The sequence below is a fragment of the Mustela lutreola genome, chromosome 1 (genome assembly GCF_030435805.1).
Source record: "Mustela lutreola isolate mMusLut2 chromosome 1, mMusLut2.pri, whole genome shotgun sequence".
NCBI classification, from domain to species: Eukaryota; Metazoa; Chordata; class Mammalia; order Carnivora; family Mustelidae; genus Mustela; species Mustela lutreola.
This window is the reverse complement of record NC_081290.1, coordinates 154,352,577-154,366,322: the sequence shown is the minus strand read 5'-3', so window position 1 is coordinate 154,366,322 and position 13,746 is coordinate 154,352,577. Positions and strand designations below refer to the sequence as shown.

General features: G+C 41.9%; 1 protein-coding gene across 2 annotated transcripts in view; it reads right to left on the bottom strand.

Moving 5' to 3' along the window:
* BLK (BLK proto-oncogene, Src family tyrosine kinase) overlaps positions 1–13,746 on the bottom strand; it is a 70,573-nt gene that overhangs the window by 17,747 nt on the left and 39,080 nt on the right. For both annotated transcript variants that reach the window (XM_059177324.1, XM_059177314.1), the window contains exons 2-3: positions 2,493–2,601; positions 281–332 (exon numbers count right to left, since the gene is read on the bottom strand). In XM_059177324.1, coding sequence (XP_059033307.1) covers positions 281–332; positions 2,493–2,600 — 160 coding nt within the window. In that variant the 5' untranslated portion in view covers position 2,601. The remainder of the gene's footprint in view (positions 1–280; positions 333–2,492; positions 2,602–13,746) is intronic.

The following is a 13,746-nucleotide window of genomic DNA, read 5'->3' as shown; positions in this document are numbered from 1 at the left end:
ACAAAAAAACACCCAGGCTCAGATACAGGAACTGGGTCTTGATTCCTGGAGGGGGCCCCCCCTCCGTGGGCAGCTGAAGCCTGGGGCAGAGTTGGGCCACACCCCTCGCTATGCTTGGTTTAGTGCCTCCCCCCATAGCCTCTGCCTCTCTGACCCTGGAGGGCCTCCCCTGTCCTCTCCAGGAAGCTTCTCCCAGCTGAGCCCCTGTTCTGCCTGCACAGACCTGGGCCCAGAGCAGATGGCCTGGAGAGCCTCGGCTTCAAAAGCAACCCCTTCTTACCTTGGTCTGGACACGTGTCCGGAGGTGCAGGAGCCAGATGGTTAAACAGCACCTGCAGCAGAAACACACACACACACACACACACACACACACACACACGCTGCAGTAGTTCCACACCCCCCAAACCCAAGGCCTGGGCTGGGAGGCTGTTGCACCTGTCACCCAGGGGCTTTGTAGGGCGTATTTCCCTAAAACTCAACAAATACATCCCTAGGTATACACCCTGTAGAGAAACTTCTGTAGTGTATCAGGAACCATGCACAAGAATGCTCCCAGCAAAACTACAATAATACATAAGAATTGTAAAATGTGGAAATTGTCCTTAGGACTAATGACAGAAAAATAGGCAAACTGGGGCACAGTCATGCAAGGAAATGCTACGCCGCTGTGGCAACTTCTGAGCCCAGATATGCGCATCAACGTGGATGAAGGTCACAGATGTAATGGGAGATCTGACAACCACGTCTCAGAAGAATACAGGCTGTTTGATTCGATCAAAAGTTCACAACCGGCAGAAGAAACTAAACAGTCTTTAGGAGTATATGCACATGTGATGATACAAAACGGTAAGCTAAGGAATGATGGACACATTCAGGTAGGGGCCTGGGGTGAGGGATGGACTTGGGTGGGGACAATGGTCACTGCTCCTGAAGACCAAAGGGGCTGTGCTGGGTATTCATTTCATTATCCTTTTAATCTGATGGACATGTTATGAGTATTTTTTGTTTGTCTTCCATATTTATTGAACACAATTTTCAAGCAGCATTTTGCCACATGGTACATACAGTATGGCTCCATTGAAAATATAAACATGTCATATAAATAACATCGACAATAGGGTCTGGGAACAGGGGTTCTGTAGCACTAACTCTAGGTATCACTGGCTAGTGGGATAACGAGTGTTTATAATTTTTCTCCACAATTAGAATATGTCATATGATTTTTTTTTTTAGTTAAAAACTCTGGGGCACCTGGGTGGTTCAGTCAGTTGAACATCTGCCATCGACTGGGGTCGTGATCCTGGGGTCCTGGGATCGAGTCCCATGTCAGGCTCCCTGCTCAACGGGGAGTCTGCTTCTTCCTCTCCCTCTGACCCTTGCCCCTGCTCATGCTTGCGCGCTCTCTCTCTCAAATAAATAAATAGTCTTTTTTAAAAAAATAAAGTTTAAAATATTCCAGCCTCTATAACTTATTACCATGTAACTTTGGCGATATTACTCAGTCTAAGTCATCAAGCCATCATTCACTCATTCAGTGTTCTGTGTTAAGTTGAGACACAGATAAAATGCCTTGTTTGTCTAAGAAATGGGATTAGCAATCCTACGTCCCATTAGGTCACCATTGGACTAAATTGATGAACAGTTAATGTGCCCCCCGAGGCAGAGAGCAAGAGAGCAGGTTCCAGGCATGACTCCCAACTGCCCCCAACCAAAAAGGGATAGGTGGCCAGGTGGGGAAGGGGAGTGTCACAAATAGACATCTAAAAATGCCTCTTTGGAATGTAGTACCCTCTGTGGAAGGGTTCTAAGTGTTCTGTAAACAAGCCAGAACAGCATCTCAGGTTCCACGGGAAGCTGAGGGTTTGCTGGAGAGATGTGGCTAGTCTTAGGGTTCCTCATTCCTGGAGAGTAACTCCTTGGAAGGTGGGCAGCAGTGCTAGGAAGGGGACTGTTGTCCAGGAGCTTCTGGGTAGGGGTGGGGGCAGCAGACGTTGCTAAGTGCCTCAGACCCATTCCCACCACACCCTCTTCTCGATCTTTTTGATTTCTTTTTCTCTTCAAGGCTGCCCTTGTGAAATAAGAACCGGCTAAGAATTACTGGGGACTACACATGCCCGGTTCTGTTCGAAGGGTAGTATGTTATGGAATTGCATGGTTGTATATACATCCCATGTTGTTACCTCCCTATCAGAAAGGCACTTTCACTATACCCATTTTACAGATGCGGAAACTGAGGCATAGGGGAGTTAAGTAACCTGCTTCAAAGCACACAGCTATTCAGGGTAAACATGGCACTCTGGCTGTTAAACATCTCCTACTATATTGCCACACCAGCATGAGGTGGCTACCACTTTTGGTGGCAGGGGCAAGGGGCAGATTTTTCAGAGCCCTGAATTATTTAGAGATGGCCCTGGTGCTGGCTGGAGACAAGCATGTGCTCTCTGCTCTTCTTCCTCCCCCTCCGTTTCCAGCTGGGAACAGCCATCACTCACCAAGGGTGGCAGTGGTGGGGGATCTTTGCTCTGGGTGTTGACCTTCACAGGACTCCATCGGGCCTTACTCTTCTCCTTCACCTGCTTTTTGCTGCTCACCACTCCCATCCTGTCGGAGAACACACAGCAGACTGGTGACGTGAGTAGGCCTTCAGAGCCTCAGTACAGAAGAGCTCCCCCAGCCCCTTCGGGATGGCCAATTAGAGAGAAGAGGAGGAGGGATGGAAGTGGGAGGGCAATGAAAGTCAAAATCAGAACATGGAATCCGTTTAGGGGATCTGGCAGGCTAAGCTGGCATTGTCTTTTTCCCCCCAGAGCAGGAAGAAGTGGTCCAGAGAGAAGGAATGACTGGGTTTAGGACACAGAGATCATCTGCCTGAGCAAACTGCCAGAAACTGCTGGGGTGGACCCCAGTGCCCTCGGGACAGGAGCCCTGGCATCCGGAAAGTGTCCGATGATGATTCTGGTGGGCTGGGTTCTAGTCTTCACTTTGCCACAGTCTGCATTACATGGGAAGGTCACGTCCCTGTCCCAGCCCGTGTAAGAACATGGCTGAGGTTCTTTCCATCTCAGATTTTCAGGTGAGAGGCTATAAATTCAGGCCCCAGGGATGGTTCAGGCATCTGAGGCCAACTGCCTCTTCTCAGGAATCTCAGAGAAACTTCCTTAGAGGTGAGAGAAATACAGCCAAGATTCTTCTTGGGTAAAGGATCATAGAACGACGGAAGTGGGAAAGATGCTAGAGACCACAGGCAGCGTCACCAGGACATCAGCACTGCCTCCGTTCCAGGGCTGGTTCTTTAAGAGGAGCTTACACTTGACCGGGAACTTCCCAAACCCTGTCTCCGTCATCCTTTCCACTTTAAAGTAAGCGTAAATAGGCGTGATCACTGTCCCAGACTGAAGTTTGACATGTTCCATAGCTGGTTCATGGTCACTTAACCTTTGAAGAGCCAACTCTGGAGTCCTGGTTGACCACTGGCTACTCCACTCCACCTCACACCTGGCCCATCCCCAACAGGCAGACATTTAGAGGAAAGGACCTTGAGTTCCTGCTCTTGTCTGAAGGGCCGTGCAGTTGGTGGAGGGTTCCTGACTGCTTTTGGAGGTGTTCATAGCATTTCTTTGATTCCAAGATGCACCCCACCTTTTTTTCTTTTTCACATTTCAGTATCTCTGAAACCATGATGTGTTTTACAACTAGTGATGGTTCATAAAGTAATTAGCAGCATCTTTTTTTCCCTATGTCAGTCATACATAAAATAAATGCTAGCCTTCCAAAGAGTGGTGTCTTAGATTTAATGAAATGCAGTGGTGCTTTTCTTCCAGAAAGGTGAAAGCACATGTCTCATATTACTTTTCCTCAAACTCTCCTTGAAGAAAAGGAAGACTATAATAATCTTAAATACAGGACAGAGAGCCACAATAAATTATCCATGAATACTTAGTTGAGGTATGCTTTGGGTAAAGGCCTTGCAATACTTCACATTTGTAAAGAATGGGACTTTTTAAATGAAATTTGTACCAAAGTTATGGGCCAACATTTCAGTTTTTAGAGATTTTTTTTTGGTATTAGAATTTTGCACAAGGGATTATGGGTTTTTATTAAGAATTGATACTGAGCCTCATGTCACATCGGGCTCTCTGTTCAGCAGATGGTCTGCTTCTCCCTCTCACTCTTCTTCTGTACTCTCCCTATCTCTCTCTCAGATAAGTAAATAAAATCTTTAAAGAGAAAAAAAAAGAATTGATATTAAATTTTATCAGGTACTTATTGAGTATCTTTTAATATGATAATTTAATATGTTGATGTGATGAATTCTGTTGATAAATTTTCTGCTACTGAAACTTCTTTTCATTCTGAAATAAAAGCTGTTTGGTTACAGTTCACTAGTCTTTTTGATACATGGATGGATCCTATTTGCCAATATTTTATTTCAAATGAGAATCAATATTCCTGAACGGGTTCTGTGTATGAGGAGTTAGCACCAAGATAATGCTGGCTTTATAACATACAAGGGAACTGTCCACCTTTTTCCTATGGTCTTGAACTGTTTAATAACCTTGGGACTCTCTTCTTTAAAGGCTATTTAGAACTCCAAGGGGTCCTTTTATAAAAAGTAGGTCCTTAAGTAGATTTCCAATTTCTTCTACAAGAATTTGTCAGTTCCCATTTTTCCTCTCCCTTGCACCATTTTGATGATTTATATGATTTATAGATCTTTGATTTCCTCCACATTTTCCAGTTTGTTGCCATAAAGTTTTATGTAGTATTGTCTTGTAATTATTTCAACATCGTCTCTTTCTTATGTCCTCTTTCTTGTTCCTAATATAATTAAATTAGCTTTTTTAAAAAGATTTATTTATTTATTTATTTATTTATTTGACAGACAGAGATCAGAAGTAGGCAGAGAGGCAGGCAGAGAGTGAGAAGGAAGCAGGCTCCCTGCTGAGCAGAGATCCAGATGTGGGACTCCATCCCAGGACCCTGGGATCATGACCTGAGCCGAAAGCAGAGGCTTTAACCCACTGAGCCACCCAGGTGCCCAACAATTACAATTTTTAATTGGATAAAATTATCTGAAATTTTCTTTGACCAAATAAAGTTTTAATCTAGCTTTAAAATAATGATAAAGTAGACTGTAATCAAAACAGCATAAAATTGGAATAAGAACAGACATATTATCAATGGAGCAGAATAATAAGCATGCAAACAGATTATAGAGCATTTGGAATTATATATATGAAAAAGATACATTTTACTTCACAGGAGAACTGATGGTTGATTTTAATAAGTGACATTTAACAAGTGGCTGTCTACCTAGAAGAAAAAGCAATCGAACCCCTACCTCACACCATATTAAAAAATAAATTCCACATGTACTGAAAAAATATTAAAAAGTTAAAAAAAATTTAATTGAAAGAAAATTTAGGAGACTATATATTTGACCCAGAGTTTGGAAATAACAATGAACAATGAAGGGTAGTCAGATGCTGAAAGGACAAAAAGACATACTGATAGCAAAAATACAAATTTATAAAAGCGAAAGGTATTCTATAGTTAAAGAAATTATTATGAAGTCAGTACCTGAGCAATAGATTGGGAAAATGGCTTGCAAGGCATACTGCAGATAAATGTGTATTTATAATATACACAGAGCTCATGTAATTAAACAAGAATATGGTCTAGCATATGACCCACTCAATAAAAAAAAGGAATAAAGATTGTGAATGTCAGTTCATCCAACACAAATCCCACTAGATAAACAAACATGAAAAATGTTAAATTAAATGCAAATTAAGAAATGCAACTTAAGATAAAATATTCACATTACATCAATAAGATTGGGGAAAAAACAAAAGGAATGATAATACCAATTGTTGATGGGAAAGCAAGGGAGAATTACATTTTCATACATTCCTGGTACAAAAGTATTTAATATAATTACTGTTCTTTCATTCATCTCTTCTTACCCATTGTATTTCTAGGATCAACCCTCAGTGAAGGCTGGGATCTTTATCTTAACTCATTTTTTAATCCAAATTGCCTGGCAAGGAGTAAGGACTTAATAGATATTTATCAGACAAATAAAATATGAAATATTATTGTGTAGAAATTTTTCCAGTTTTATTAGAATTAAAGAATACATATATCTTTAAATTTACAATACCATTTCTGGGAATCTCAGAGACTAATCAAACATCATTATGTAGGAATATATGCAGTATAAAAATGTTTATTGCAGCAATACTGGTAGCTACAAAAGGCAAAACAAAAAAACTCTGTAACTGCTCACCATTTGGGGAATTGTTGAATAAAAATGCACTCTAAAATCTCTAATATATTATACAACTCTTAAAAAGAATGTACTACATCTTTACAAGTGAAGCTAAAAGGACTTTTCTAGAACATGCTGTTACATGAGAAAAGCAAGATGCACAGAGGTGCATAAAATTATTCAATATTTGGAAATACCAAAGAATGAGAAAAGAAACCTCTATGCAGACATGCATACATTTTTATGTTACATGAAGAGAGGTTTAGGAGGATGAACGCAAAGTTGTTTACTTTCATTATTGGTGGGGGAGGTAGAGACAGACAAGGGAGGCGGAAAATGAGAAAAACAAAACAAAAGCAAATTACAAAAATTCTGTGTGTGTGTGTGTGCGTGTGTGCGTGCGCGCACACGCACATATTGTGGCCCCAAAAGATATTTCTTAAAATGTTAATGTTGTTTATTTCAAGTGATAGGACTTCATGTAACTTATTACCTTCTTTCATATAATTTTACATGTTCCTTGAATTCTTTAATAGGAAGCATATATTATTTGTACCAGCAAAAAAAAAGAGAATACCAGTGCCTGGACCAGCAACAGAGAGGCATGAGGCCTGGAGCCAGGGTCATCCCCAGTTCTTTAAGAACAGCCACTGAGTAGCCATGAGGGCTGCCTGAGCCTCATGCCTTTCCTAACTTCTCCCGACCTGGCTCAATGAAGGGTCAGCAGGCAGCAGCTTCTAGAATTTTTCCAACTTGGACTTCTGCTTCTGCCACGGCCCAAATGATCAGCCGTATCTGGTCAGTCATATTGCCACCAATTTTAAACTTCCTGACAAACATTTTCGTCCACTTAAACAACATAATTGAATGTTTAAACAACTTGACAGAAAGTAAAATTCCTGAAATCAAATTACCCACTACTCGTACTTCTTTGTCCTTCACCTCCTTAGCGGTGTATATACAGATGACTTTCCACGGTTTCTGTACATACATAGGTTCTCTATGGGTCCCTCTACCCCAGTGACTCTGACTGGGGACTAGAGCTACTCAGGATGCCTTGTGACGATTAGAGCTGTGTCTGGGGGCTGGGGCTGCCCCCCTGCTGTGATATTTTAACAGTTTCAGGCTGGGCGGAGCCAGGAAATGCAGAAGTCCATGCAAAACCAAAGTGTAACACATGCGTGTCCTGGGTGGCTCCAGGTGGTTTTCTTGCACTGAGAAGACACTGGCCTCCTTTCCAGTGGTGAAGGACAGAGGATGGGTGGAAGAAATGTGTGAGTCTATGTGTCTGTGTGGGTGTGAGAGAGAGACACAGAGAGGGAGAGAAGGTGAGAGGGTGTACACATGTGCACCGGTGCATGTATCAATGTCGCGAGTGTGCCCATATGTGTGTGTTGTGTATGTGTGTGTAGTGAGGGACGGCTAGCAAGAGGAGGGGAAGGTGAGGCAAGGAATTTCTGTTTGTTTATTTGGAATGGATTCAAGCCCCCCCGTGCAGAATTTGACCAGAGCAGGAAGGTCAGTGTTTGCCCCAGGGGAGATGCTCAAAGCCTGACAGGCCCACAGCCTCAGCCTGACAGGGGATGTGGTGCAGGGAGCAACTAAAAATAGAGATATTAGAAACCCTGTATTTACAGTTGCCCAGCAGTCCACAGGTGGAAAAACACTTGGCGTATATGATTTATTTGATATTCATGAAAACATCGATAGGCTGGTTACAAATATCCTCATTTTATGGCTGAAGATAAGAGTGGTGAGGTGGCTTGCTAAGGTCACACTGAGGTGGAAGGGCCAGAAGCTGGAGGCTGTTCTCTGCCTGGTACTGTCTGGAACTCACTGCTCAAAGCAGGTGCACAAGTGGCCCTACCTGAAGCTCCCTCACCCTTAACCCATAGTTCAGGTTTAGGTTCAGATACCCTATCGTCTTTTCCGTGGGGGCTGCCAGGTGCCTCAGAAGCCCTCCATCCAGAGGAGAAACCTCTGTGGTTGCTACCGGAGTGGAGAGGTCTGGGGGCTGTGTGCCCCTCTGGAGTTTGGGCACACTCAGGCAGATTTCTCCCAACTCCCTGGTGCAGTGCAGGTAGCTGGGGGTTCGAGGAACCTGGGCTCAAAACTACCTATATATGGCCGTGTGAACTTGGGGAAACCCCTTTATCTCTCTGAGTCTCAGTCTCCTTATCTATAAGGGGAGGTATGAAACTTTTCCTTGTTTCATAAATAAAGGTTTCCTGAAAAAGCATACTCAATGGTGAATGCTGAAAAAAAAAAATCAAACAATTGACTTTGTTGTTTTGTGGGTAAAGAGCAGTTGTCTGCAGAATTAAGCCATGTTATGAAATTCTCAATTATGTCTTGTCTATTTGGCATATCTTCACCATCTATTTTCAGCCTCTCATAGATGTTTTTAAATTAGGAGCTCACCCATCATTATGGATGCAATTTCTATGACTATTTGTGTTAAATTAGAGAAAAATGCACCAAAGTATTAAACCAATTGTGCAAACACTACTATCCAGGCAAAAATGGTTGCTCTGCCAAGACTGAGCTTTTAGCAGGCGGTCACCGGCCCCCGTGATGCTGAGAACGTTCTTTCAACCAGCTGACGTGCTCAAGCTCCAATGCAACATATGGAAAATGTTTTGGGATAGTGAAACACAAATATGTAGGTTTTCTAAAGGTCAAGACTAACAGCTTGCACATAACTTTCATGGTTGTCATGCAAACCAACAAGATGAGAGCAGGAAAAGAACAGAGGATAGAGAGTGCTAAATAAATATTAACTAGAAGACGCCTAGAGCAACTTGGGTGACACTTTCACTCTCCAGAGCCTTATGATGCCCAAAGATGGCCCTGGGATGCACTGGGATTACCACCTCTTTTTAGGAGGGGTTTCTGAGGCCCTGGTGTTGGAAGCCAAGGTGTTTGGTGGGGAGGGGTGCACAAAGCCAATGGAGATGGTGGCTGTTGTGTGGTCCAGAAGAGTGTTGATGACTCTGAGTCCCTCCACCTACACTTGTTGCTCCAGAAGCCCAGACATGTTATTTTAGAGGCAGGGGGATGATTTGGTTGGAAAAAAAAAAAAAAGTCTCATGCATGAAGTTGTCAGATTGACTCTGGTTTACATTTTTAAATAGCAAATACTATAACGTCTTAAGTATTTCCCGGGTGCCAGACACTAAGCCAGACATGCTACATTTGTTGTCATGTTTGAGGGAGACCACACAGCACAGGGGAAAAGAATACTGAGCTCTGAATCCTGGTTTTGCTATCTCCTATTTGTGTATCCTTGGGAAAGTTGCTCAACTTTTCTGTCTCTTAGTTTTGTGAGAATAACTACTTACAACAGAGTGTTGCAAGGATTAAATTAGTTATTACAGGCTCTTAGGCCATCTCAGAAAGTGTCTGGTCTCAAGTCAGTGTCTGATAAATGATTTACTATTTTTCCGCATATACAATTTATCAATAATAATCTCTTCAGTAACAGTGTGGGATAGGCACTGCTACTTTCCTTCTATAGAGAGATGAACTTGGGACATGAAAGCGTCTGTCCAGGTCAAGCTGTGGGGTGGGCCTTACATGCAGTTCTGACTGGCTCCTAAGTCTGCAGTCTGGAAACCTTGCCTTGTTATTTGCTAAAAACTTTACCTTTCTGACTTGATCTGTCAGGCATGGGTGGGCAGCATCAAGGGGGAAGAGGTGAGCCTATCTGCAAAGCCAGGGCTCAGCCCAGGTGTTCGCCACCATGACGAGATATTGGCTTCCCTTCAGTGAGTTCTCTCTTCCTTTATGTCTTTTCCAACATGTAGGAATTCCAAGTCCTGCCCCCATGATGTCATTAGTGCTTCATCCCTTTCCTAGTTGAGAAAAGTATAGTAATGGCCCTGTGACTCTGAATCAGTAAAGGAGCCAAAGAACTTGAATTGAAACCCATTTTCCGAGTCTCAACTTCAAATAACTCAGCTTGAATGAGGCTGCCTCATATTTCCCTCCACATGTGAACGTGAAATAGCAGTAGTGCTGGCTCTTAGAGCTCTATATTCTTGTGTTCATTCAGTTGCTGTCAACCATGTACTGTGTCAGGCAAAGACGGAGAGAGGAAATAATGACAGAGTCCGTCCTTGTGGCAGGATAGAGGTGAGACATATACCCAAGTTACAAATTCAATGTAGACAGAATTACATACTGAAAAGATGTTTTTTGAGCTCAGCAAGAAGAAATCACTTCCACGTGGAAGGAAACACAAGCTAGATCTTAAAGGACAATTCAAATGTAATTTTTAAAGATTAGAATGATTTTTTAAAGATTTTATTTTGTTTATTATTTTGACAAACAGAGATCAGAAGCAGGCAGAGAGGCAGGCAGAGAGAGAGGGAGGAAGCAGGCTCCCTGCTGAGCAGAGAGCCTGACGCAGGACTCCATCCCAGGACCCTGAGATCATGACTTGAGCTGAAGGTAGAGGCTTAATCCACTGAGCCACCCAGGCGCCCCAAGATTAAAATGATTTTTAATGAAAATTCTCAAAGTATAAAAAATATGGAGAATAGTGAACACCCACATATTCATCACCCAATTCCATAATTGTACATTACTTTCTTGACATTAAGACAAATCATTTAATAAATAAAGGATTGAAACTTTCTGAAATGAAATGAAACAAATGGCTTGAAACATGCCATGTCACTTTCACATACTTTGCATACATCACTAAAATGTGGAGACATTTCTCACATAACCATAATGTCATTATCAACCTAATGAAGCTGGCAATAATTCCATGGTATTATCTAACAGCCTATCTGTATTCATATTTCCCCCAATTGTCTCAAAAATGGCTTCTTGCTGTTGGTTTGTCCTATTTGGGATTCAAACAAACTTCATACATAACATATGATTGTTCTGTCTCTCTCTCTACTAGAGTAGCCCACATCCCCCGTTTTAGTTAGTTTCATGCCATCATTTGTAAAAACCAGGTTGGTGGTCCTATAGAATATTCTGGATGTTGGATTTTGCTCCCTTATAATGACTTGTTTCTCTATCTCCCTATTCCTTGTACATAGAGTTAACTCAGTGGGTTCCATTAGATCCAGGTTCATCTTTCTCTCGTAGAGATGCCTTATGGAAGGACTATGTGCTCCACATTGCATACTATCAGGAGGCTTACACTGTCTGGCTATGCCACTTTAATAATGCTAGCGTAGATCTGGGTTCAAGTGATGTTGGTCTGATCTCTCCATTGCCAACTTCCTCATCAACACTTCAACTAATGTTTCTATTAAGGGCTACTAAATATTACTAAATACTGATGCTCTAATTCCAACATTCCTTCCACATTTGTTAGTAGGGAGTCGAGAAATTAAAGGATCAGAAAGAAAAAAAATGCCATGTAGAGTTCTACCAGTGTTGGGTTGTATTTGGATATAAAGAAATAGTGCTTTTCCAGAGATAAAGAGATAGAAACCTTGCTCAAGAAAGAGTATTTTCCACTGGCTGGATTGTAGAGGGTATGATGGAATTATTCAAGAAACCGCAGTTACCACCTTGGGTGATACCTTTAAATACTAGTAGCATATTTATCCAGTACTGGTATAGGACCCGATACAGAGCTGTGACACCTGGCTGAGCACGTAGAGCCCCTACAGCGCGGACGAACCCCTGCCAGGGGCAAGCTAGAAGTGATTAAACTTGCAACGTAGTTGTGCTCTTGGTCAAACTGACTGCCAATTCAGGCACATTGAGGAGACACACATGTGGCTATTTCAACTTTGTAGAGTAAAAATGTTTCCACAGTGGAAATTTACTCCCCACTGTGGTAGGGTTAATAGAAAAGATTTTTGAGTGGTAAAATGTTTGAGGGTGCTGAGCAAGCTTCAGGAAGGAAGACAGCATTCTTGTGAATCTGTGTTAAGTAAAATATAGACACATGTTGACTGAGTCACCCACATCTGATTCTGCTGACATGGAGAACCTTGAAATTTGGTAGACATTTATGAGGAAAAATGGCATCGTGTTGATATCTAAATTCTTGTTATAATTCCTAGCCTGTGAATAAAATTCCCTTATTTGGAGACAGCATGCAAATTTATATTTTTAAAAAACCCACAGTAATGATAATTAAAACATGTCTCTGTTATCCCAAAACAGAAATACAACTACTGTTGCACTTTGTATTGATGGGACTATGGGTCTTAATCTACTTTTTAATTTCTAAATTTTTTGGCATTGTTTTCTTTAAAAAAATTGAACAAGAGATCAAATCATGAGTTCACTACTGCCTGATGGAGTCAATCATGCTTCCTTAGCACAACTGTACTCAACATTGGTTTGCAGTACAACCAACTGGGAGTTTTCAAATTCCCAAGGCCTAGCCCTAGCTAGCAGTTCTGATATTTGGGCCAGGGTGGGGTGCCAGGGTCTCCATTTTTTTTTTTTTAAGATTTTATTTATTTATTTGAAAGAGATCACAAGTAGGCAGAGAAGCAGACAGAGAGAGAGGAGGAAGCAGGTTCCCCACTGAGCAGAGAGCCTGATGTGGGGCTCGATCCCAGGACCAAGGGATCATGACCTGAGCCGAAGGCAGAGGCTTTAACCCACTGAGCCACCCAGACGCCCCGGGGGTCTCCATTTTTAACAAGTATCCCCAGTGATACTGATGCAGACAGGTTCACCAACCCCACTTCACAAAGACCCTTTCTTTATTTGGCTGCACTTTTGTAGTATTACTTGTAAAAAAGATTAAAAAGATGGCCTGCTTGGGTATTTCTTCATATGAACCCTTCATAAATAATGCTTGTAGTTTTCCTGTCGGTGATCTTGTTTTTATTTATTTATTTATTTTTAGATTTTTTATTTTTTATTTTATTTTTTTTAAGATTTTATTTATTTATTTGACAGACAAAGATCACAAGTAGACAGAGAGGCAGGCAGAGAGAGAGAGGAGGAAGCAGGTTCCCCGCTGAGCAGAGAGCCTGATGCGGGGCTCTATCCCAGGACCCCGGGATCATGACCCAAGCCGAAGGCAGAGGCCTTAAACCACTGAGCCACCCAGGCGCCCCGGTGATCTTGTTTTTAAATGAAATGAATTTTTTTCTATCTTCCCTACAAATATTGTTTATGTATTATCATATTTTTGCAAGTTTTTGACATGGGGAAATAATTCCTTTTCTGTAATAACAGCTAGCCTCCCTATGGTACTTGCCAGTTTGTAAAAGCATTTTCACACTCTGTACCTTAGAAACTTGAAAATGATCCTGTGAGCTGAACAGAATCACCATCATCCTCCTCGTCCTCAGACAGGACACTGAGGGCAGGGGGGTAAAGAAACTGAGGTGCAGAACAAGGATTTGAGTCTCATCTCTGTCTTCAAAGATTTGTTCTCTCTTACTGAGTTCACAGGTATTTTCCCAGGTCTGTCTATTCATGACTTGGACTGCTTCTTTTTTTTTTTTTTTTTTTTTTTTTTTAGATTTTATTTATTT